This window comes from Molossus molossus, unplaced genomic scaffold, assembly GCF_014108415.1.
Source record: "Molossus molossus isolate mMolMol1 unplaced genomic scaffold, mMolMol1.p scaffold_m16_p_16, whole genome shotgun sequence".
In the NCBI taxonomy this organism is placed as follows: Eukaryota; Metazoa; Chordata; class Mammalia; order Chiroptera; family Molossidae; genus Molossus; species Molossus molossus.
Window position 1 is genome coordinate 38,615,593 of NW_023425351.1, and position 26,279 is coordinate 38,641,871.

Sequence of the window (26,279 nt, forward strand, 5' to 3'; positions counted from 1 at the left end):
GCGGAGCGCGGGTGGACAGGCCGGGGGCGTGGCTGGGCGTGGCCGCGGGCCGACGGCGCGGGGTCGAAGGGCACGCAACGTCGGTGTCATGGCGGCCTCCAGGTTGGGTTCAGCCTGGGCCCCGCTACGGCTTGGCGTACTCAGCCTGTGCCACCGCCGGCCGCCCCGGGGCCTGTGGGCGCGCGCGCGGAGGCTCCCTGGGCCCGCGGGTTCCGGGCGGAGCGTGGCTGCAGCCAGCGGACTGGGCGCCTCGGGCACTGACCGCTATTGTCTGGAACTGCTACGGTGAGCGACCCCGGTGTGCCCCGGCGAAAGGTCGGGGAGCAGCCCGAAGGGGCTCGGGCGAGTGCGGCTGCACTCAAGGGCTGGGGGTGGCAGGCGAGCGGACCTGCTCCTTTCTTGTGACTCTCAGCGTGTGCTCTCCGGTTGGCTCTGGGTGAGGGGGTGTGGGGGTTGAGGCAACAGGACTTTTTACACAGGTCACGAAATTGTAGCAAAATGTCTTCGTCTGTCACCTTGCCTGAACCTTAATTTTTACCCAGTTCAACGTTTTGCACGCATAGCTTTTATTCAATTTCAAAAATGATTAGTAATTTAATTTCAACAGTAGCTCATTCCGAGTACTTCCTATGTGTCAGGTACTATGCAAAGTAGTTTACAAGTATAGTTGACCCTGGCTTAGGGACGCCCATACCCACTCCCCACTTTGAACATTTCAGTGTAACTTTTGATTCCCCAGAACTTTACAACTGATAACCCACTGTTGACCAGAATCCTTACAGATAATATGAACAGTTGATTACTGTATTACACTAGAGAAAATGTTACTGAGAAAATCATAAGGAATTGGAAACACATTTACACTATTTATTGAAAAAACCCCACACAGCTCAAACTGTAATTTTCCTAAACTTTATTACAAATTGTGATGGACAGATGTAGACCTATCACTTAGGGTTATGAGAATTAAAGCGTTTAAAGCAATGCCTGGCATACAGCAGTGGTACTGTGAATATAAACCATTATAATGTAATTTAATGGACTGGGAAAGGGAGGTTTAGAGAAACGATGGAATTTACCCGAGGTTCACTAGAATAGCCTCATAATGTCAGGGGCTTGATGACAATTTTGTTTGCCCTGGTAACACCAGAAAGCCTGGCACTTGGGACTCTCTGTTAATCATTTGTGGAATGGAGTTGGAGGAGTCAGGTTCCCTGACACATCTAGGCAGAGGCCTGCCTCCTTAGAATCCAGGCCTGACTGCAGAAACCAATGACTTAGCATCCCGGTACCCTTCTGCTGCACTTGATTCATAATGGCGGTAAAAATGCTCCAAGTTCCTGGTCTCAAGGACTTCTGAGGTGTTAGAATAATTAAATTATCTTGGATTTGATTGAACTAGTAAACCCAATTTAAAAAAATTCATTTTAACAGTGTAGCATAACAACAAAATCCCCACGTATTTTGTTTTTAATCACTTGTAAAATAGTGTTTTGCTCCTACCTTATTTGTTGATTACTTATAGGGGAAAGAGGATAGCAGTAGTGGAAATTGTGGCATTAAGAATTTTAAAAGTCAAAACTGCTAAAAGGTTACATTTATTTTTATATATTTTAAAGTTATCATTCTTTTGATGATTAATTTGTTTCCAGAATGTATCACAGATATGTACCATATCTACCTGTCCAGTGAAATTTTTCTTTAATACTAGTAGTGTTCTAAATTTCCTATCTAGAGGTGAAGAATCACTCTTAATTTCTTATGTATTCTTCCAGTTGTAGTCTATGGATATCAGGTAATAGCTTTTCTCAAATACATACTTATAAATGGCCAGACACTTATTTTGTCCATGTTGGTATTTGAGTGGAAGGGAGGCTATTGACTCTAGTGATTTGTTTAAAAGCCTGGATTTTGCAGGCAGACCTGATCTGAATTTATTAATCCTAGCTCCATCACTTGGAAAAGTTACTAACTTTAAGATTCAGCTTTTTACTCATTTGTACATTTCTCCTTTTACCTTATAGCTTGCTTGCGAGGATTAAGTGTGATGACGTATATAAAAATGCTCAATAAGTAGTTTTAAAATAAAAACAAAATGAAACTTGAAAGGGGGAGTACAACTTCTAGCTTTTTAAAACAAATAGGTTTTTATTGATTTTTTTAGAGAAAGAAAGGGGGAGAGAGAGAGAGAGAGAGAGAAACATCAGTGTGAGAGAGAAACATTGATTGGCTGCCTCCTGCACGCCTCCTACTGGGGATTGAGCCCACAACCTGGGCATGTGCCCTGACTGGGAATCGAACGGGGACATCTGAGTCCATGGAATGACACTCAATCCACTGAGCCACACAGGCCAGGCCGCTTCTTACTGTCCATTAATTGTTGCAAGATTTGGCCTCCGAAATTATTTGCAGGGTTGTTGCAGACATGTATCTTATGCAGGGCCTCCAAATATCAGAAAAGATACCAGGCTACAACTTCAGGTTAGCTAGCCAGGGCTCTCTTAGGAATCTAGGTTCCTGGGAAAAAATCTCAAACCTAATTTACATAGACTTCTTGGGGTTTGGTTTTGAGGAACTGCTGCCTCAGGCCTTGGGATTGGTGCTATAATAAGGAGGTGCTAGTGGTGGTGTCTGGAAGTGCATTTGTTCTCCATCCTCTTCCAGCCTCACTGGGGAACTAGTTCAACCATGGCACATGTCCATGGGATTGTTGTGGGTGGTGGGAACAGCACAGGGTGTTAGACTGGTGGGGTCCCACTGGACTTGTATCTTATACAAGGCCTCTTACATGAGGTTGTTCAGCAACTTTAGTACTTGAGTTCTGGCTAGGAAAGAATTCAGAGCCAAGACTCAAACTATAAGAGAATATTTATTTGGAAAATCACAGAGGTAGAAGTAATTTGTAGAAGAAATGGGTTTAGGAAACGAGTTATAGAGGTAAAGAAGGGCTCTTGGAGCTTGGGAGCGAGGAAGGTACTGTAATGGTAACTAATGCACCTGGGAGGAGAGGGAAGGGGGAAGGAAGGAAAAGGGAAAGGCCAGGGTGTGCTCCCAGGGGAGGGATGAGGGGGGAGAGTGTGCCTGGTCCTCCATCCTAAGGGTTTTAAGGGTGAAGATTTTAGGGCCAGGGGCCAATCTTAATAGACTATTCATCAGCTTTTCAGGTGTGTCCTTTCAGGGTCATGGTCTCCACTGATTGATTGGTCAGTGCTAGGGGTGGGGTGGGGATGGGGTGTCATTATCCAATGCAGCTGGTCCTGAGGTCAGCTGTGAGGTCACTGGTCTGGTTTTGCTGCTTTTCTGGGCCTGGAGCTGAAATATAACTGAGGCCTAGATATTATCTCTAGGGAGAAGAGGTTAGGGGATCCAAACCACATGACCAACAATATGCAAGGGGAGGAAAGGTCACCCTTGGGGCAGGGGTGGTGGTGTCCCACCCTGCAATTGCCCTTTGTTAGGCACCTGGGGCTTTTTGCACTGGTGACCTTCTGTACCTGGCCCATTGTCCTTGCTCTGTCTAACTGCCTACCACAGAATCACAGCAGTCCTAACACCAGATAAGTTTATTTCATATGTTTTTCTCTCTCTACTAGACTGAAGTCTATGCCTATCTTCAGTGTCTAGCACAGCGCTCAGCACATAGTAGGCACTGAATAAATGTTACAATGAATGAAAGATTATTGGCCTTGTTGCTGAATAAATTTATCATAATATGGCATTTCTCACTATGAGAGACAGTTCTTAGGTAACTAAAGTCAATTAGTCCTCCAAGAATCCCTACTTTTTTTCAGTGGAGAAAGGTATTTAGAAACCAAGATCTAGGTGTCAGGTGTGTTCGCTGATACTTGAGCCAGGGTGGGAGGGGTATCATTGCTTCTAGGCTCTCTTAGCAGACACTGCTAGGAAACATAAGTACAGTGTGTGAGTGGTTGTGCATACACATGAGCACCCCGTCACCCCTATATTGTTTTCTGTCTTTATGGTTAATCTGTTTATTTATCTAGGTATTAAAAACTGTGAGTTCTTACCAGTGCTTGCTGTAACTATTTTCTTGATTTCTACTTTGGTAGCTCATTTGAATTTTTACAAAGTGATTCTGAAACAATTAAAATTATGAGTACTATATAAGTCAGTAAATTAATAGAGATTGATTATTTCTTATTTTTAACTGGTTTGGGATTGTGGGCAGATACATTTTTAGTACCTGTAGAGAAATAGGTATAGACTATAAGAGATTTCAGGCCTAGTTTGAATTGAAACCTAATTGTTTTCAGGTAATTCTGGTCAGTATTTTTTTGTGTGCAGGTTGGAAGTCAAAAGTAACTGTCTTTTTTTGCCTATTTGTTATAGGAAACGAGATTATGAAGGCTATTTATGCTCCCTGCTGCTTCCTGCAGAATCCAGAAGCTCTGCTTTTGCACTAAAAGCCTTCAATGTGGAACTGGCTCAGGCTGGTATTAAAATACCTTAAAAATTATTTGCAAAAAATGGTGATATAATGTGTTTAATGCTGAACAATAAAGAAATACAATTGTAATTTATATGTTAGATGTATTTAAGGTCTCTGCTGGTTATTTTTTCCCCCTATTTAGGCTTAACAATTCAGTTCCAAAAATAAAACTAGCTAATGAACTTACTGTTTCTCGAAATACCATTCTGGAAAATTTTTCTTTTTTTAAGGATATTATAAAACTATGCAGTTAACATTGCACATTTGTTTGTTAATTGTATAGGTTAAAGTATTACTGCTAGTCTCTAATGTTTGCATATAGCAGTTTTTTAAATGTTTTTTATTGATTTTTTTTAGAGAGAGAGGAAGGGGAGGGGGGAGAGAGAGAGAGAGAGAAACGTTGATGTGAGACAGAAACATCCCATCGGCTGCCTTCTGCACGTCCCCTACTGGGGATGGAGTCCGCAACTCTGGGCATTTACCTTGACCAGGATCTCTCAGTCCAGGGGATGACTATAACAGTTTTTTAAAAGCATTTAATAAAAATTTTTTAAAACCCATGCACCAGTTCGGTTCCTGGTTAGGGCACATGCCCAGGTTATGGGCCAAATCCCCAGTTGGAGGCATGCAGGAGGCAGCCAATTGATGGTCTCTCTCATCGATGTTTCCATCTCTCTCTACCTCTCCCTTCCTCTCTCTCTAAAATAAATAAAGAAAAAAATGTTTTTAAAGCATTGCTTTAAAAATAACTTTTTATTTTTAAATTATAGTTGACATACAATATTATATTAGTTTCATGTGTATAACATAGTGATCAGACATTTATATAACTTACAAAATGATCACCTCGATAAATTTAGTACCCATCTGACTCCATACATAGTTATTACAATATTATTAACTGTATCCCTATGCTATACCTTACATCCCCATGACTATAGGTAACTACCAATTTGTACTTCTTAATCCCTTGAGCATTTTTACCTATCCCCCTCCAACCCCCTTTCTCCATCTGGCAACCATCAAAATGTTCTCTGTATCTAGAGTTTGTTACTGTTTTTTTTTTTGTTCACTAATTTTGTTTTTAGATTCCACACATAAGTGAAATTATGTGATATTTGTCTTTCTCTGCCTGACTTATTTTCACCCAGCACAATACCCTCTACATTCACCCATGTTATTGCAGATGGCAAAATTTCTTCTTCTTTTTTTTTTTTTTTTTTATTCTCACCTGAGGATATTTTTCCATTTATCTCTAGACAGATTAGGAGGGAGGTAGAGAGGGAGAGAGAGACAGAGAGAGAGAGAAGCATTGATGTGAGAGCCACATCAACTGGTTGCCTCCCACGTGACCCCGACGAGGGCCGGGGACAGACCCAGCCAAGGTATGTGGCCTTGGCCGGAATCAAACCCGGGTCTCATTGGTCCGCAGGCTGATGCTCTAACCGCTGAGTGAAACCAGCCAGGGCATGATTTCATTCTTTTATGACAGTCATACTCCATTTTATGTATGTACCACTTCTTTTATCCATCTTTTTTTTAATCCTCACCTGAGGATATGATTTTTTTTTTCCTTTATTGATTTTAGGGAGAGAGAGAGAGGAAGGAAAGGGGAGAGGGAGAGAGAAACATCAATGAGAGAGAACATTGATTGGCCGCCTCCTGCATACCCCATACTGGGGATTGAGCCCACAACCCGGGCATGTGCCCTGACTGGGAATTGAACTGGCGACCTCTTGGTGCATTGGTCGATGCTCAACCACTGAGCCACACTGGCCGAGCTGTGTTTTTTTTACATTGATTCTAGAGAGAGAAAGGGAGAGGAGGAGGAGAGAGAGAGAGAGACACACACACACACACACACACACACACACACATTGATGTGAGAGAGAAACATTGATCGGTTGCCTACCATACACACCCTGAGTAGGGATTGAACACACAACCTGGGTGTATGCTCTGACTAGGAATAGATTCTCGACCCTTCGGTACACAGGATGGCGTTCTAACCACTGAGCCACACCAGCCAGGGCTATCTATTCATCTTTTGATGGGCATTTAGGTTGCTTCCATATCTTGGCTATAATGTTGCAATGAATACAGGGATGCATGTGTCTTTTTGTTTTAGGTTTCTTTGGATAAATATTCAAAAGTAGAGTTGCTATGTCCTTTGTCTCTCGTTATAGGTTTTGTTTTAAAGTCTATTTTGTTTAGTATAAGTATTTGTGCCCTAGCTGCTTTGTTTTCATTTTGATAAAACATTTTTATACCCTTTACTTTTGATCTGTGTGTGTCTTTTGATCTGAAATGAATGTCTTGTAGACAGCATATGTAAGAGTCTTGTTTTCTTATCTGTTCAGCAACTCTATGTCTTTTGATTGGAGCATTTAATTTATTTATAGTTAAAGTAATTATTGATAGATATGTAGTTATTGCCATTTTACTCTTCATATTTTTTATTTATTTTTTCCTTCTTAGAGAAGTTCCTTTATAATTTCTTATAATACTGGTTTGGTGGTGATGAACTCCTGTAGCTTTTTCTTGTCTGAGAAGCTTTTTATTAGTCCTCCAATTTTAAATGATAGCTTTGTTAGGTAGAGTGGTCATGATTGTAGGTCCTTGCTTTTTTCTCAGTTTGGATATTTCTTGCCACTGCCTTCTGGCCTGTGAAGTTTCTATTGAGAAATCAGCTGACAGTTGTATGGGAGCTCCCTTGTAGGTAGCTAACTGCTTTTCTCTTTGTCTTTAACCTTTGGCATTTTAATTATGGTGTGTCTTCGTATGGGTCACTTTTGGTTCATTTTGTTTGGAACTCTCTGCACTCCTGGGCTTGTATGTCTATTTTTTTGGCCAAGTTACTTTTTCATCATTTTTTTCAAAGAGGTTTTCAATTCCTTGTTCTCTCTGTTCTCCTTCTGATAACCCTATGATGAGAATGTTATTACACTTGATGTGGTCCCAGAGACCCTTTAGTACTTTCATTTTTTTTGGATTCTTTCTTTCTTTTTGTTGTTCGATTGGGTGTATTCTGCTACCTTGTCTTCCAAAATCTCTGATTCATGATGACAATTTAATTTCAAGGAAAAATTAAAACAAATGTATAGAATTAAAGTTAGTTTTTGACTGAATTATGTGATTATAGTCACAAATAGTGATTTTTGAGATCGTACAGTGCATTTATTAAAGTTTTTAAACGCTATTTATAGATTAAGGATTCAGTTTCTGAGAAAACAATTGGACTGATGCGAATGCAGTTTTGGAAAAGAACTGTGGATGATATATACAGTGACAATCCACCACATCAGCCTGTGGCCATTGAACTATGGAAGGTAAAAAAAGAATTGCTGCAATTAATTTGTAAGAATTTTATTTGAGCATACTTTCTGATGCATACAATTTGGGTAATAGCGATGGGCAGTCTATCCTGAAAATATTCTTAGACTCATGTAATGTTCAGATATATGTTAGTTTGAACTGAAGAATTTAAAATTACCCACTAATAATTTGCACAGATCTTTGATGTATTTCTTTATTAAAGGAAAAAAGAGGGATCTGGTCTTTTTTTTGTTATAAATTATTTTCCACATATTTGGTTGCAGAATTAAAACCTACACATTTTGAAGCAATGCCAGGTAAGTTTTCTGTTCTACCTATGAAAGGAGACATGCTCTCACTGTTGTCCAGACACACATCTAAAACTGCCTTTCTAGTTTGATAGAGTTGCCTATTCACTGATGAATTTTAGATAGTAGAGAATAAAAACCTATGGGCTAGAGTATTATTTATATAGCTAGATGTATGTAGTAGTTTTACATTAAAGCAGCTATATGGAACCCTCATTCATAAACAGCTATACATAGTTTAGAAATATGCTAAATTATTAACAGAGGAAGGGAATTAGGTGCCTTTTGTCACTAATTTGTGTCCCCATTGTAATATGATAAGTGCCAAAAGACAGTGTCTGTAACAGGAACCACTGAAGACCTGACAGTGGTACACCTCTTCTCAGGTCTGTGCACCAGCAGAGGCAGACCCTGTGTCTGGGCCCCAGACTGACTTCACAGAGCCCCAGTAAAGATGGAAAGCCAGGCCCCTCCACCGGGGACTGAAGAAAAAGTGGATGGGAAGCTGTGAGTATTAGATTAGTTGTTTACCCCTACTCATCCCACTTCAATAACTTCAACCTAGGTGACTCAGTTTAGAGAAAAGTTTCTCTAAAGTCCAGAAACTCTTTCTGATTATTATTTTATATACAAACCTGACTGCAGTAGAGGTTTATGTAATACTTGCATTGAAAGTTCTGGCCTTTGTCAGGAAATGTGAAAATTCGAGATTCCTTTAACCCAAATTTATCTTGCTTTGGCTTTTCTTAAAAAAACCCAGAAGACATATTTGAATTACAGAATGTTTACATGTGTGCCAACTTGTCCAATTTTATAATAGCTGCTTAAATTTTGATGATTAATGTCGGCCAGCTTTTTTATACGACCAGTGCTGAAGTTTAATATGAATATTTGAAAGAAGCAGGTGATGTTCAGAGCATTTACCCTCGTTGTATGTTTTTTATCCCTCTTCATTCTGCAGTAGCATATGCTTATTTTACCACTGTCCAGTAAAAATTTCCATTGGTTCTTTGAAGGGTATCAGGTTCTTTGGAAGATAAGTAGGGAAACAGTGACTGTGTTGTCCAGAGAACACTTTCCTGCTGCACTGTTTCATTGGTGCTTTTAGGTTGCAAAACAGTTAAAAATCTGTAATTTCTTGCACATCTCATATGGGTTTCTCCATTTCTCTGTTTATTAACATTGCAGTTTAAATTTATGTTTATAGCCAAGGTTTTTATTGTTTTCAAAGTTTTAATGCTTTATTCAGCTTCTTACAAATATTTATTTTTTACCTTGATCTCTGATTTCCCTCAGAATGAGACAGAAAACTATATTTTGTGGTCAAGGAATTGTAGTCTTTATAACTTCATCCTTAAGTAAATAAGAGTATGACTTTTCAGTGGTTTAATATTTATTGAGTGCTTTTATGTTCCAGGAATGGTGTTTGATGGTATGGTTACAAAGATCAAACATACCCTGCCCCACTCAGACATTTACAAAATAAAACAAGAGCAGAACTCTCTAAAGACTGAGGCATCCCCAGTGGGTTCCTGGGATTGGGGAGAGGAGATTGTGGGAAGTCCTGCTATGTCACATTAGTAGGGCTGAGAGCACTTGAGAGCCAACTTTGTGCAGCCCTGTTAGTTTCTTTTAGATTTCTGCCAGGCAAAGTGGGTTCTGTTCTCCATACTTGCATCCCCTGTGACATAAATGTATATCAAGGAGCATGCTAGCTAGCCTTTATGTTTTATTGTCAATGACATCTTAGAGTCTTAGTTGAAGTATACAATATACCAGAGAATTCATGTTTTACTATTAACTGTTGTGAAAATATATCATACTTAGTGTTGGTTTGGTAAGAAAACAATGGTTTTAAAACTTATCAAACTTCCAGAAAGGTTTCAAAATTAAAAGTAGTATAATAAGAATATCTCTATACCCTTTACCCAGATTTACCTATTGTTAACATTTTATCCCATTTGTCAATCATTTGTACTGCTCACTTGTGTGTGTGCATGATCTTGTTCTCTCTATCTAAATGTGTACACACACACACACACACGTACACATACATATACATATAGGTAGGTAGATAGATAATGTATTTTCACATTCTTAATTTTTTTTCTGTATCATTTTGGAGTGTAAGTTATATACATTGTGACTCTTTATCCCTAAATACTTTAGAGAGTATTTCCTAAGAATAGGGACATTCTCTTATATAACCAGAACAGTTACTGGCTTTAGTAAATTTAACTTTGATATAACACTTTTTATTTGATTTTCTATTTATATTCCAGTTTTGTGAATTGCCCCAGTAATGTCCACTGTAGTGTTTTTCCCTCTAGTATAGGATACAGTCTAGGGTCAGGTACTATTTGTCATATCTCTTTAGTCTACTTTAATCTGGAACATTTCTATAGCCTTCTTTGTCTTCTGTGACATTGACATTTTTGAAGGGTATAGCCCCTCCAAAATTTTTTTTTAATAGAACATTCCTCATTTTGGGTTCATCTGATGTTTTCTCATCACATTCAGGTTGTGCATTCTTGGCCATAATACTTCATAGACAGTGTCTTCTTCTTAGAGTATCATATGTGATAATTTTCATTATCCAGTCAAGGTGTTGCTGGGTTTTCCACTGTATAATTCGATGTATAATTGTAATTGCCTTGGCAACTATGAGACAGTGCAAATATCCTACTCCTTATTGATTTCCCCTGAAACTTAGCATTCATTGATGGTTCTTGTCTGATTCAGTCTTTACTATTATGATTGCGAAATGCTAATTTTCCAATTCTAATACTCTGTCTACTTTTTACCACTTGGCAGTAAGCAAGATCTCTCACTCTCCTATATTTATTTGTCTATTAATTATTGCTATGAACTCATGAGTTCTATTTTTTTTTTAGTAGTTTATAGTTCATTACTATACTTTATTATTTTGGTGTTCAAATAGTCCCAGATTTGGACAGTGGGAGCCCTTTAAAACTGGCTCTTGTGTCCTTACGACAAGCCTCACATAATTTTTTTGAGCAGTTTCTATTTTCTGGCACAATAAAGTATTCTAGGATCATATTAAATCTCCCTTGCCCCAACTCTGGAAACCACTTACTTATCTAGAGCCCTATTTCTTTGGGAGAAATGTTGATATTTCTCTTAAGACTAAGATCTGGGCACCAGGTGTGCTCTTTCCCATTACAGTTTCTTTACGTACTAAAGTAATGCTGTGCCTTGCAGATTATTTTCTTTAGAGTTTTAGTTACATTTTTCTTTTTGGAGAAGTGGTTAGTTTCATTAATTAGAATCTTTATTCTGTGGAAAGAAGTTTGTGTGTAATAAGTAAGCTTAGAAGTCAGGGTGCATCATATAACAAGCTCAGTATTTAATTCCTGTTTTGACTATGGAATCATTAAATTACAAATAGTATAAGAAAAAAGATTAGTGGAAAAGTTTTAGATATATTATCTCTACTTGGAAATGTTTCCTAGGAACATTTTCTTTTTCCTTGGCATTTCTTTAGCACAGCTATCTATCTAGTGATGAGTTATTACAAATGTTGCCTTACCTAGTTTTGTATTTGGTTTGTTTATCTTTATTTAGGTCTGCAGAAGTCATTTCTAGTACTTTCTAAAAATTTACAATACTCTTGTTTTTTTAGGCTGTCAGAAGACATAATCTGACTAAAAGATGGCTTATGAGAATCATTGATGAAAGAGTAAGTTGAAATTGCTCAAGTCTTAAGTTTTTCTTCCTTTTTAATCTTTAAAGTAATTTTTCATCAAAACTTGAGTAGTCATACACATACCTTTATGTACAGCCAGTACTTGGATCTCTATCTAAATAGTAGAAGGAATAAGGAAAGTCTGATGGTTCTAGTGGATGGATCCTATATTGAGTTCTCAGAACTGACTTCTATTCTAGTTCCAACCAAGCATGCAAATTGCTCAGTGACCTGGGCTAACCTGTATAATCTTTCTGACACATTGTTGGCTCAGTGTCCTCATTGGCCTGATACTCATAATGTACTATTGTCATGAAAATGTAAGTTTACTTAACTTTATGTGGATATAATCTATTAATAACCATAGGCTATGGTAATAATAATACATATAAGCCAAAATGAGATGATGGCTTCAACATTAAGAAAAAGTTCCTAGTTGATTTAAAGAGTTAATTAGCACTAAGAAAATCTTTTTTCAGATGTCTCCTGGTTTTATGACATAAAGAAAATTGGAGAAGTTAAGACAGAGATAAGTTTTCTGTTTAATGGGAAATAACACTTGGCATTTGTAGGGAGGGATATTTACAAGTAAAGGACTGGGATCAATCTTCACTCATTGATCTATAGATTCAATGCAGTGCCTTTAAAAATTCCAGCTGCCTTTTTTACAGAAATTGACAAGCTGATCCTAAAATTCTTATGGAAATGCAAGGCACCCAGAATCACCAAAGCAATCTTGAAAAAGAACAAAGTTGGAGGACTCATATTTCTTGATTTCAAAATGTAACTACAAATTTCCAGGAATCAAACTGTGTGGTATTGACATAGCACAGACATACAGATCAGTAGAATAGAATTGAGAGTCCAACAATAAACCCATATATTTATAGTCAGTTGATTTTTGACAAGGGTGAGAAGATAATTCAGTGGGGAAAGAACAGCCGTTTCAGCAAATGGTATTGGGACAACTGGAGAGCCACATACAGAATTATGAATTTGGACTCCTACCTCATACTATATGCAAAAACTCACTCCAAGTGGATCAAAGACCTAAATGTAAGACTTAAAATTGTAAAACTATTAGGAGAAAGCGTGGGTATAAATTTTGGTGACTTCAGGATGGGCAGTGATTTCTTAGATATGATAACAAAAGCACAAGCAATTAGAAAATATATAATTGGACTTCATCAAAATTTAAGAAACACAGGAAAGTTAAAAGACAGTTTCTTCATCTACAAAATGGAAAAAGTATTATTTTGTTGTCTTTGGGGGGATGCTAGGATTAAGAAGATAATATCTAAAGTACTTAATAGCTCAGTACAATCAGTTTTTCATGATAATGTGGGCTTTCAAAGGAATTAAAAATTAAGCTAATCCATGTTCATAGTGATTTGTGCATTGAGATTAATCCTGAGGTATTATTTTTAGGGGTGATTTGTAAGATTGAATGTGTAGAACTTTCACATTTTAATCTTATTTTATTGTGTGTACTAAACAAAATATACTTGTATTTTTATTTTTCAGTTCTTTTGTGCAAAATATCGTGTCTTTATAAATTTTGATAATTCAGCCAACTTTATTTGCCTTTTGTTTGACTATAGGAAAAAAATTTGGATGACAAAGCATATCGTAATATCCAGGAACTAGAAAATTATGCAGAAAACACACAGAGTTCTCTTCTTTATTTAACACTAGAAATATTGGGTAAGGTTTTCTTTTTTCCTATTTCATACCTTTTTTTTTTAAAATAAAACACCTTTCAGACTTCATTCTTTCAAAATTCAACAGTCTAACCAGTTTAATACTGAACTTTTTCTTTTCATCATTTATAAAGAAATAGCATTTCTATTTTGAGCAAGAAAGGGAATGTGTGTCCTTCTGTGGAGTGTAGACTGATCAGAGCACTTAGGCTCTAATGAAAGTACTTCAGCTACCTCATGGGAATGTTGTAGTTAGTCTGGTGATTGCTAAAGATTTTATATTTTAATCATTCCTACAAATTGAAAGGCTTGTAGCTTTACTCTTTCTTCCCTGCCAATAGTATTTTCCCACGTTAAAAAAAAAAAAAAAAAAGAATAAATCTGCATTTTTAAATTTTTATGAAATTCTTTAAAAACAAAAACAAAGAACTAATCTAGATGGTACTTTTTCTCCTCTAACTTAATTCTAAGTCGGGGAGGCCTTATTGTAATGAGGAAGTTCCCTGGGACAAGGACAATACCATCCCTTTGAAGAAGGTAATATATCTTTATGTCACCCTAAAAGAATAACACAGATCCCTATTGAATTTCCCAGACCTGTCTGCTTGCACATTCAGTGACATGTTTGCCAACACACTGAAAGAAGGGAGCAAAGAACAGAATGTTTGCAAAGCATATACTTAAAGTGAGGTCTTATGGCAATTACACTGAGGAGAAGAAATGAAAGACTTGCAGTGTTTTTTCATGATAGCTGGTTAAAATTCCAAATGTGTTCTTAGTGTGCTCTAGTCTGAGGAAAACTCTTTTATTTAAAAGCTGAAGTTCAGAAACCTGCTAGTGGTCAGCGTGTTTGTGTGTCCAGTTTTACACATATATCCTGTTTTACAGATATTAATACATTAGGATAAACAACTAGTTTTACATGTTTAGGTGATTTCTCTTTGCTACTTCTGTTGACTTATGCACTTAAAGAGAAAAGAGCAGCGTTATTGTTTAATTTCCAAAATCATAGGTATAAAGGATCTTCATGCAGATCATGCTGCAAGTCACATTGGAAAAGCACAAGGCATTGTCACTTGCTTGAGAGCAACGCCGTATCATGGTAGCAGAAGAAGGGTGTTCCTTCCCATGGATATTTGTATGCTGGTAAGGCTGTTATTTGTACACTCTAATAATTTACCTTAGCAGTATGGGAAGGATGTTATCTCTTGATTCTCTGCTTAGTCTATTCAAATAACCACTTTGAAATTAATGCATATTTCTTTTTGGCTCCATGGTTATCAAGTGAGAATTTTTATCAATCAGGCATTTTAGGTGTCTGGTGGAGTTATGAGTAAGATAGTCTGGAGAACCTCACTTGGTGTAGCTTCATGTTGATGCCTTACTCTCTTCCAAGCAATTCCAATGCTTGGCTTAGCCTGTTATTTTTAAATTCATTTCTTCATTGATTTGAGAGAGAGAAAGAGAGAAACATTGATTTGTTGTTCCACTTATTTTTACATTCATTGGCTGATTCTTGTATGTGCCCTGACTGGGGATCAAACCAGCTACCTTAGCATATTGGGACAAGGCTCCAATCAACTGAGCTACCTGGCTAGGGCCAGTCTGTTCTTTATTTTAAAGGAGGAAGTAATCCTTAAGAAAAGAATATTGTTTATTTTCTATATGAGATTCATTATTGTCAACTTTTTCTTTTTAATTTTTTTTTCTTTATTGATATTAGAGAGGGAGAGGAAGGGAGAGGGAGAGAGAGATAGAAACTTCGATGAGAGAGAACATCGATTGGCTGCCTCCTGCATGTCCCACCTGGGAATCTAGCCCACAACCTGGGCATGTGCCGTGACCAGGAATCTAACCAGAGACCTCTTGGTGCATGTGTCGATGCTCAACCACTGAGCCACACCAGTTGGGCATATTGTCTGTGCTTTTAAAGTTTTCTAGCTTGTGTATTTTTGTTCTACCTACAGCTGTTGTTAATTACTATCTTATTGCATATTCTTCCAGGAGCGAGAGTGCATGTGTGTATCTCTATATACACAGATACAGAAACACATACACATACATACATTTTAAAAAACAAAATAGGCATTATATTGTACATACTGTTCTCTCACCTGTTTTCTTGAGCTGAGTTAGTTTTAAGTATCCTTTTTGATTGCTAATATAATGTATTTTTCAACACAGCATGGTGTTTCACAAGAGGATTTTCTACGGAAGAACCAAAATAAAAATGTAAGAGATGTGATATATGACATTGCCAGCCAGGCCCACTTGCACCTAAAACATGTACGTAGCCTGCTTTTCTTTTGCCAAATCATTTAGGAAACTGTCATTTCTAGGTGTGGCTATTCCTTGAGCATGGTTATACTATTCCCTACTTGGCAGTCTATATTCCATCTCTCCCATTGAAATCTCAGTGGATTTATCTCAGGGACTATTGTAAACTTTCTCCACTTTTAAAAAAATATCCCTTTCTGAACCCCCTCAGCAGTTGTATACACACTTTACTAAGTCAAGCCTGAGCTTTCTTAGTTAGGCTCCTCTCTCATCATCCACTCAACATTTCTCTGTCTCTCAGGGGTAGTGTGTCTTTCTGCTTTGCAAGGCTTATGCCTCTCCTACCATCCCAGGACCTTGCATCCTCAGCAGTCCCAGCTGGTGTTTTCAGTCGGCCTCTCTGATAACTTGTCTCTTTTTTTATCTTCTGGTTTGCTGCTGCTGCCTTCTGAAGTTATAGGCATCCTGTGGACCCTTCTGTTTCTTATTTTTCCCTCAGAGTTAACCTTTTTTGAATAAGTGGTCTGCATTCATTGTTACCTCAAGGCCCTTACCATCCTGGCACTGTTCACCATGCTGTAATTTGGCTTCTATCCTGCCTACTCCAATAATAATCACTAATAACTAATCTCCTTTTGCTACATTTATAGAGTGTCTGATTTAGAGAGGGTAGGTGTTTGTGTATGTACACATATACACACCCCAGAGATAGAATCAACTAGACTTGATAACTGATTGTATTGGCAGGACGAAGGAGAGGGGAAGTTGAAGGCTGTGCAGAGTTCAAGTAGAAATGGTGATGGTGCCATTCAGAGACTAATAAAAAAGCAATGGCCCGGCTGGTGTGGCTCAGTGGTTGAGCATCGACCCATGCACCAAGAGGTCGCCAGTTTGATTCCTGGTCAGGGCACATGCCCAGGTTGAGGACCCGGTCCCCAGGGTGTGGGGATGCAGGAGGCGGCCAGTCAGTGTTCTCTGTCATCGATGTTTCTTTTTTATTTATTTATTTATTTATTTATTTATTTATTTATTTATTTATTTATTTATTTTTAAATCCTCACCCAAGGATATTTTTCCATTTTTTGCACAGATAGAATGGGAGGGAGAGAGAGGAAGGGAGAGAGAGAGAGAAACATCGACATGAAGGGACACATCGAGTGGCTGCCACCCGCATGACCAACCAGGGCCGGGGACAAACTGCAACCGAAGTACGTGCCCTTAGCGGGAACCGAACCCGGGCCTCTCCGGACTGCAGGCCGACGCTCTAACCGCTGAGCCAAACTGGCCAGGGCTGTCATCGATGTTTCTATCTCTCTCCCTCTCCCTTCCTCTCACTCTAAAAAATTCAGTAAAAAAAAAATTTAAAGAAAAAAATGCAATGGTATACCAGGAGCTTATCAATAGACTTGAGACTAGCTGCTGGACATCATTTTACAGGGTATTAGAAGACATCTAGGGAGATGGGCTATTGAAGAATGCAGGATTGTGACTTAGAAAGGAGATCAGAATTGAAGAGGAATTTGAGAGTGATCTATATGGAAGACCTAAGTTTGGATGGTGTTGCCCAAGGAGAATGTACATCTGGAAAAGAGGACCTAGGGCATTTATTAGGAAGCAGAAGAAGAAGGGAAGAATGATCAAAGAGGTAGGAAAACTGAGAGTCATTGTGTTAGAAATCAAGAGAGGAGCAGATTCCAAGAAGGTGGAATAGTAAAATTGTGCATGCTACAGGTAGATGAAGAGACAAGAGGTAGGATGATTGATAAATCGTGAATGATTTTGAAGAGAGCAATTTTAGTAGACAGGTTAAAAGAGAGGGTAGGGGGTTAAGATGTGAGTCAGGAAGTAGAGGTGGTATCTGACCGTATAAATGAAGACCTGGAAACAGGAGTGGGCTAGGTCAGTGCAGGATAATGGACATTGGCCTGAGTACCTCAGGGCTTCATTGTCCAGAGTAGTAGGGTGGTGAATTAGATAGATGAGGTTAGTCAAGATGTGGAGGCCTCTGAATCCCAAGATGAATCTTTGAGACTTGATCTATCAGGGACGTAAGTTAAAGAAAATAAAAATAAAACAATGACTTAAAACATTAATTTGGCTGGCTGTGTGGAATGAATTCAAGGTTGGGGAACACAGAGGCAGAAAGATCAGCTAGGAGGATATTATATTCATCTAAACAGGAGATAATGACAATCTAAGCTGGGAGGTGCTGGGACTTAACGCAAGTATTTCTTCATTTACCCCAACCACAGAGCTAGAGGGTCAAAGTTATAAGATGTTATAAGGCAGCTGGAAAATGACAGCCAATTTGTAAGAAAGAATGGAATTCTTTTTTTTTTTTTTTTTATCCTCACCCGAGGACATTTTTCCATTTTTTGTTCAGATAGAGCGGGAGGGAGAGAGAGAGAGAGAAACATCAACATGAAGGGACACATCGAGTGGCTGCCACCCGCACGACCAACCAGGGCCGGGGACAAACTGCAGCCGAGGTATGTGCCCTTAGCGGGAACCGAACCCGGGTCTCTCTGTACCTCAGGCCGACGCTCCAACCGCTGAGCCAAACCGGCCAGGGCTGGAATTCTTAATATAGTACTTTTTCCCGAGTCCTTTTAGGCTTAAGAAATTAATTATAATCTGCAAGAGATGAGAACTGTTTTCTTGCTTTTGAGAGAAGCCCTAGCTGTGTCGTTAAACTGCTGGTGTTGCTTTATGTTCACTTTCTGAGGGAGAGTGTTCATTTCCAGAAATATTTATATTTCAAACCAGTTTCCTTTTGTCTTCCTTTTTAGGCTAGGTCCTTCCACAAAAGTGTTCCTGTGAGAGCATTTCCTGCTTTTCTTCAGACAGTAAGTACATTAACAGGGAAGGCTGTTCAATTAATAAAACAAGTGTATGTGATCTCTTTTTCTATTTTATGAGGTTCCAATTGCAGTTCTTAAGTTTGTAGGCTTTATTTTTTGTTTCTCTTTCTTATGGTGGGTTTTAGTTGCATTCTGCTTTTGGTAATGGTCATGCCTGTATTTCCCAGAGGCAAGTGAGTGGAGTAGGCAGTAGCATTGACTGCAGCCAGACTGCATCAGTTTGAATCTACTTTGCCACTTACTAGCCGTGGGAGTTTAAGGTCATTAACCGCCATGTTCCTCCATATACTCATAGGTGAAATGGGAATCATATGAGACACAGTTTTGTAGGATTATTAGGCTACTTATAGCTATATGAGTATTACTTATTATTCTAGTAATATTTTCTCACATTGTGGTTCACAGACCAGTACTGAGCTGCTGCGTTGGAATAGCCTGGAAAGCTTTGAAAAAATACAGATTCCTGGGGTCTTATTATTAAATAAGACTTGGGATTGAGGAGGGGGAAATTTCTAGGGGAAACTGTGATTTTTAAAAATACCTCAGATAATTCTGATGTGTAGCCAGGTTTGGGAATCACTATTGGGAAATATATAAAGAAATGAGAATAGCTTCCAGTTATTTAGCACCCATTACATGACAGGCTCTGAATTAGGTCATTTAAAATACATTATTTCTAATTGTCCTTAGACCTGGTTTACTTCATTTTATAGAGAGAAAACAAAGTTCAAAGATTTGTGATATTTGAACATTGGAAACCTACGCATTTTCTACAATACCAAACATATCTTCTACCTTCTTCCCAAAAATATATTTAAAGATTCATTTCTATCCTTTCATATCTTCTATCCTAGGTCTCAGATCTGAGTGTTTGAAGTCATTTTGTTTCTTTACTGGGTTCACTTATTATAAAAGTAATATGTTAATATATATTTATTATTATTTTTTATTAATTTGTTTTTGTTACAGATGTTTCTCCTTTTCCCCCCGTTGACACTTTCCTCCCCATCCCCAGCTTTGTTGTCTATGTCCATTGGTCATGCATACATGCATGTAAGTTCTATGGTTTATCTCTCTGGCCCCAAACCCTCCTCCTCTGAGGCTTGTCAGTCTGCACCCCACTTCTGTGTCTCTGGGTCAATTTTGTTCATTCATTTGTTTAGTTCATTATATTCCACTATTAAGTGAGATCATGTGATATTTGTCTTTCTCTGCTTGACTTGTTTCACTTAGCGTAATACTCTCCAGGTCCTTCCATGCCATCTCAAAGGATAAGAGATCTTTCTTTCTTACAGCTGCATTGTATACCATTGTGTACATGTACCACAGCTTTTTTATCCACTCCTCTACTGATGGACATTTGGGTTGTTTTCAGATCTTAGCTATTGTAAATAGTGCTGCTATGAACATAGGGGTACATATATTCTTTCTGATTGGTGTTTCAGGTTTCTTAGAGTATATTCCTAGAAGTGGGATCACTGGGTCAAATGGCAGTTCAGTTTTTAACTTTTGGAGGTAACATCGTAGTGTTTTCCACAGTGGCTGCACCAGTCTGCATTCCCACCAGCAGTGTACTAGAGTCCCCTTTTCTTCACACCCTCGCCAACACTTGTTTGATGATTTGTTGATGGCGGCCATTCTGACAGGTGTGAGGTGATACCTCATAGTTGTTTTAATTTGCATCTCTCTGATGATTAGTGACATTGAGCATTTTTTCATATGTCTCTTGGCCATTTGTATGTCCTTTTTGGAGAGAGGTCTATTTAGGTCCTCTGCCCATTTTTTAATTGGGTTCTTTGTCTTCTTTTTGTTTAGTTGTATGAGCATTCTATGTATTTTGGAAATTAACCCCTTATCTGATGCATCATTGGCAATTATGATCTTTCATGTAGTGGGATCCCTTTCCATTTTGATGGTTTCTTTTGCTGTGCAGAAGCTTTTTAGTTTGATGTAGTCCCATGTATTCATTTTTTCCTTTGTTTTCTCTTGCCTTAGGTGTTGTATCAGTGAAAATTCTGTTACGTATTATGTCTGATATTTTGTTGCCTGCATTTTCTTCTAGAATTTTTATGGATTCACGAGTTACACTTAAGTCTTTTATCCATTTTGAGTTTATTCTCGTGTATGGTGTGAATTGTGGTCTAGTTTCATTTTCTTGTAAGTACCTGTCCAATTTCCCCAACACCATTTATTGAAGAGACTGTCTTGACTCCACTGTATGTTCTTGACATCTTTGTCAAATATTAATTAAACATATTGTCTTGGGTCCATTTCTGGGTTCTCTATTCTTTTCCATTGATCTAGCTGCCTGTTCTTCTGTGCCAGTACCAGGCTGTTTTGATTACAGTGGCTTTGTAGTATAACTTAAAATCTGGTAATGTGATCCCTCCTGCTTTGTTCTTCTTTTTCAAGATTGCTGTGGTTATTTGGGCTCTTTTTTGGTTCCATATAAATTTTTGGAGTGTTTGTTCTGTGAAATATGTTTTTGGTTATGTTAATATTTTAGATGTTCACGTAATATAAGAGGAGGCAAAAGAAGAAATAAGAATCCTCTGACATTTCATCATTTCCAGAGATAGTCATTCATGTTTCTGGACTTTTTATGTTCATAAATTACATATGTATGTTTTGTATGAATGGAGTGTTGTCAAGCCTTTCTTTTTGTGTCAACACATACTGTTCTATATCACCATTTTTAATGGTTATCTTTTTTTTTTTTTCAGTCTTAATGATGGTATGCCATGATAGTTGATGATGCACCGTCACCTGTTTTTAATTTACTCTTTAAGTTAAGCTCCCATGAAGGTTAAGGACTTAGGTTTGTTCACTTGTGTGAAAAATGTTCTTAACTTTGGTTGCCCATTAGAATCACTTGGGGAACTTTAAAAAACCAACTCAAAAAACCAAAGTGATGTTGGGCCCCTCCCCAAACCAATTAAACTGAAATATCTAAGAGTTTGGATCCTGACATTGATACTTTTTAAAAACTACCCTAGTAATTGTGAAGTGCAGCTAGGCCTGAGAACCACTACCTTAGACCAGTGGTTCTCAGGGTGTGGTACCTGGACCAGCAATATCAGTATTACCTGGGAATTTGTTTGAAATGCAGATCTTGGGCCCCATGACAGACCTGGGGCTGGAGCCTGGCTCTCGGTTCCCATCTGTTCCAGGAGAAACTGGAGGGACTACATGGCAGTTCCAAAAGGACTGCTACTGTCCTATATCCTCATTACAGCTGGGACACATTTCTTCTTTATTTTATATATGGGGCATCTGTTAATTATTTTATTCAAAGAAAAGGTTTTGCTGTTTAAAAACTATTTGAAAATGACTGGATTAGGGTATAGTATATTCTTTTTCATAGATAAAGCTTTAATATGCCATATTCAGAAATTGTAATGTCTTTGAGAGTTTTTAATGAATTTGTTATATTAAACAATTTATTTACTATTCGCCAAACTTTCCTTTGAACCAAGTCCTAATTTGTGAATGTCCAGTTGAGCTCTAATTTTGAGGTCATATGTCATCTGTATTTTAATGGAATTTTCTAATTGTAAAAGAAATACCTTCTTATAATAGAGATTTGGACAACATAAAAAGAATATCAGAAAAAAATAACTATTATCTATAATTACAGGATGCAGAGACAAACCACTATTAATTCTGTTGTTTTTTTTGTGTGTTTTATGGAGTGGGAGGGAGAGAGAGAGAGAGAGAGACATCGATGTGAGAGAGACACATTGATTGGTTGCCTCCTGCAACCCTGACCAGGACCGGGAACTGAACTGCAACAGAGGACATACCCATGACCAGAATCGAACCTGAGACTCTGGTCCATGAGCCAAAGCTCTAACCACTGACCAAAACCAGCCAGGGCTATTCTGTTCTTTTTTGTAATGAATTTTTGTGTATAGTTGAAATCACACTTTATATTTCAGTGTCCTGCTTAGCAAGCATTTAACCACATCATTAACATATTTATAAATAAAATAGTTAATGGCTGTATAACATTCTACTATGTGCCTGTACCTTAATTTCATTAACAATTTTTTTATCCTTACCCAAGGATATTTTTTTGTTGATTTTTTTTTCTTTTTCTTTTAGATAGAGCAGAAGGGTGGGGGGAGGGAGGAAGGGAGGGAGAGAAAGAGAAAGAGAGGGGAGAGAGAGAGAGCGAGCAACACGTCGATTGGTTGTCTACTGCACGTCCCCAAGCTGGGGCCAAGGATCATAAACCTACAACCCAGGTATGTGCCCTTGACCAGGAATTGAATCTGCAACCCTTCGGTCCTCGGGCCAACATTCTAACTGCTGAGCCAAACCATCCAGGGCTCACTAACTATTTCTTATAATTAGATATTATAAAACAATTAAAATAAGCATAATAGAATTCTTAGAGATGGAAAGTTGATCGCAATATATTAAGTGATAAAACAGATTACAGAACATTTTAAATAACATGGGCTCTGTTTTCAAAATGTAAAAGAAAGTGCTGTTCATTCTTTTATTTTTTGAAATGTTTAATATTTGATGTCTACAAATGAATATATCTGTAATATGTGTGCATATATTATACAGTATAACATAATGAACACCCATGAATTCGCCACTCAATTCAGGAACTAGAATGTTACCATTAAATTATACTACCTCCCTCTCTGCCTTCTTCCTCCAAGTAGCTATCCGGAATTTTTTATTTATTATTATTTTGCAGAAACTTTCCCCCAGTTTATGTATTCCTAAACAATATGTTGCTTAATTTTGTTTATGAGCTTTATTAAAATGGGTTATTTTCTGTTTCTCTTTTTTTTAATCCTCGCCCAAGGATATTTTTCTATTTATCTTCAGATAGAGTGGGAGGGAGGGAGAGAAAGAGGGAGAAGGGGAAAGAAAGAGAAACATCGATGTGAGAGGGACATATCAACTGGCTGCCTCCCACACAGTCCTGAGCAGGGCCCCGAGCAGGGCCTGGAACAAACTGCAACTGAGGTACATGCCCTAGACCGGAATTGAACTTATGACTCATTGTTCCACGGGCCAACGCTCTAACCGTTGAGCCAAACCGGCCAGGGCACAAACACACGTTTCTAAGATTATTCATATTATTGCATATAGTTATTGTACATCTATTTTACTACAGCATAATATTGTGTGAGGTTTATTTCTTTTTTTTGTCAAAGAACTGGGTTTTTTTTGCTGCTATAACACAAGGCAGCTGTGTCCTTTCATGCACATTTTGCCTGATATATATGTATATATAAATAAATTTAGGGTTTAAAAAGTAGATACTGAATTTGTTTATATGTACAATCATCTGTTTATAAATTTATAGGGGGAAAAAATCAGAGAAAACCCAATCCTTTTTTTGTTGTTGTTGCCTATCTGTATACTCCAGAGTCTAGAGAATCCACAAGCATGATCCCAGTGGATCACACAGGTTATGCGGAAGAACCCCAGGGGCAGCTGTGCACATGGACTGACAAGGGAGCGGTACCTTTAGAATTATGCAGTGCAAAACGAAATGGCTTCTCTGTTTAATGAGAAAGTTACTGAAATAAAATAATTTATAAAATAGTAAAAATAAGTGAGAACCATAAAGAACACTGCCATTCAATGTTTTCCAACCTTGCTCCCCCATTGCAATGAAAACTTTGTCAAGTTTTGTGTGATGTAGGAAGCATGGATGACATTTGTAGGGACTTGTTCTCCTTGGGTGCATTTTCTGGCAAGAACATGGAGACCCATTCAACTTTTTCAAAATAGCTCTGCTGGTGTGGTTCAGTGGTTGAGCGTTGACCCATGCATCAAGAGGTCACTGGTTTGATTCCCGGTCAGGGCACATGCCCTGGTTGTGGGCCCAATCCCCAGTGAGGGGCATGCAGGAGGAAGCTGATTGATGGTTCTCTCTCACATCAATGCTTCTATCTTTCTCCCTCTCCCTTCCTCTCTCTCTAAAAATCAATAAAAATATATTTTAAAAAACTTTTTCACAATACAATTTTTTAAGCAGCTTGAGCTCCTTCTCATGACACAATGCATTTTGTGGTGGTGATATTCATTCTCCTTGATTCAAATACTTCTTTTGTGTTCTACAGAGTCTAGTAATAAAATCTGGCAAACAGTAATTTCTCTGATATTTTACATTTTGACCAGAATCAGAAATGATGTGGGTAGTACTAGCTCTATGATCCTGTTTTACTAGCCTAATAGATGCTTCTTAGAAGATGTCTCTATTTTCTCACTTCCTTTTAAAATTCTCATTTAAATTCTTAGTATGTAGAAGACCATCTCAGGGAAACTAAAATAGCCTTAATACTTGCAATTTTTATTTTGTTTCTTTTAAAGACTTAATCATTCTATGATCTAGTGACCATTTTTTTCTTTTTCCAGGTTGCTCTGGAAGACTATTTAAAGAAAATTCAACAAGTGAATTTTGATATATTCCACCCATCTTTACAGCAGAAGAATACGTTACTTCCATTATCTTTGTATATTCAGTCATGGAGAAGAAGATATTAAAAATAATTTCTTGGCACTGATATTAATTTACTTCTATTTTTACAAAAGTGTACTAGTTAGGGTTCTTGTTTATAAACAGCAGGTACTGACTAGATAGGGAGAAAATGAATTTATTGGATGGGTGTGAGTAGCTTACAGAATTGGTGAGAAATCATTGTGGGGCTAGGGTGCCAGGCCGTTGAGATTCTGCCACAGACCCTGCCATTGTCACCACCAGCCCTGACAGGCCTGCTGTACCATCCCTGTAAAGTATGCGCATCCCCAGGGGGAGCATCGCTTTAGCGTTTAGGCTGCAAGCCATGCTTCACCACCAGAGGGCAGAGAGAAGAAATGTCTCACCCTAGGAGAAGAAGGGGGAGGGGCTCAAGTAGTGCTGGGTTTGCATTCGGAGAGCCAGAACTCACGTGTCCAGTACAGCTGTGAAATGAGTTTACTTAGGAGTCCTGGAGAGTGAGGAGTGTCAATCACTATGTTGAAGGTTTTTATCCCTAATATTTCATCTTTAAACCCTGTAAAATTTATCTATGATGATAAAACTTTCTTAAGGTAAGACAGTTGGCTGTCAAGTGCTGGAACTTAATTTGACTTTAGGTGTGGCTGATTTGAAAGGTTTTACTTTTTTGCTAACCCCATTCCTTCACTCTATCATTCAGCATTGTTGTCATCATGAACAAAGTTGTATTCACAAAATGTATTAATGTAAGTTATATTAACAAAGTTATATTGAACACTCATTAAGGGATACTGTATTTAAAAAAATTTGTATACTAGTCGATCTTTCCACTGATAAGCTCTGAGCTACATACTTTCATCAATGTTCTTATTTGATCTTTAAAACTCTATGAAATACAGAATTTTTTGGTAATTAAAACATTTTAAATATAAAACACACTAGTTGTGAAAACAAAATTCTTTGCATTGCTGGTAATAGCAGATCTGGACTCTGAATGAGTCTCTGACTCCCAAGGCCAGGAATATGCCACAGTTTCTTTTTCCTGTCTTTTCAGTGGTCCTGTCTCCTGCCCACTCACTCCTCTGGTGTACTCCCACTATCCCATCTCTCTTAAACGTTTGGTTTCAGCTGTGAATTAGTGTCTACTGCAATTGTGAATTAATGATGGCTTAAAATATTACTTTTTTCTT

At 38.0% G+C, this 26,279-nt stretch overlaps 1 protein-coding gene across 4 annotated transcripts; it reads left to right on the forward strand.

Annotated features, from left to right (window-relative positions):
* Positions 1–68: 68 nt before the first annotated feature.
* NDUFAF6 (NADH:ubiquinone oxidoreductase complex assembly factor 6) lies at positions 69–26,279 on the forward strand. 4 transcript variants are annotated; one of them, XM_036264285.1, is made up of 10 exons: positions 69–285; positions 4,351–4,450; positions 7,657–7,779; positions 8,460–8,580; positions 11,717–11,773; positions 13,381–13,483; positions 14,492–14,625; positions 15,664–15,765; positions 18,546–18,602; positions 25,008–26,279. In XM_036264285.1, the coding sequence occupies exons 5-10, from the start codon at positions 11,753–11,755 to the stop codon at positions 25,134–25,136; spliced, it is 546 nt and encodes a 181-aa protein (XP_036120178.1). In that variant the 5' UTR covers positions 69–285; positions 4,351–4,450; positions 7,657–7,779; positions 8,460–8,580; positions 11,717–11,752; the 3' UTR covers positions 25,137–26,279. The 4 variants fall into 4 exon arrangements, with proteins under 4 accessions (XP_036120178.1, XP_036120177.1, XP_036120176.1 ...); XM_036264284.1 differs by lacking the exon at positions 8,460–8,580 and having other exon boundaries at positions 4,351–4,454; positions 25,008–26,267; XM_036264283.1 differs by lacking the exon at positions 8,460–8,580 and having other exon boundaries at positions 75–285; positions 25,008–26,274.

What these genes read in the sequence shown, in the direction of transcription:
- NDUFAF6 (XM_036264283.1), top strand. Translation starts at nt 89, where the DNA reads ATGGCGGCCTCCAGGTTGGGTTCAGCCTGGGCCCCGCTACGGCTTGGC. An exon ending in TATTGTCTGGAACTGCTACG is followed by an intron (nt 286 to 4,350) that starts GTGAGCGACCCC and finishes TATTTGTTATAG; the next exon opens with GAAACGAGATTATGAAGGCT. An exon ending in TTCCTGCTTTTCTTCAGACA is followed by an intron (nt 18,603 to 25,007) that starts GTAAGTACATTA and finishes TTCTTTTTCCAG; the next exon opens with GTTGCTCTGGAAGACTATTT.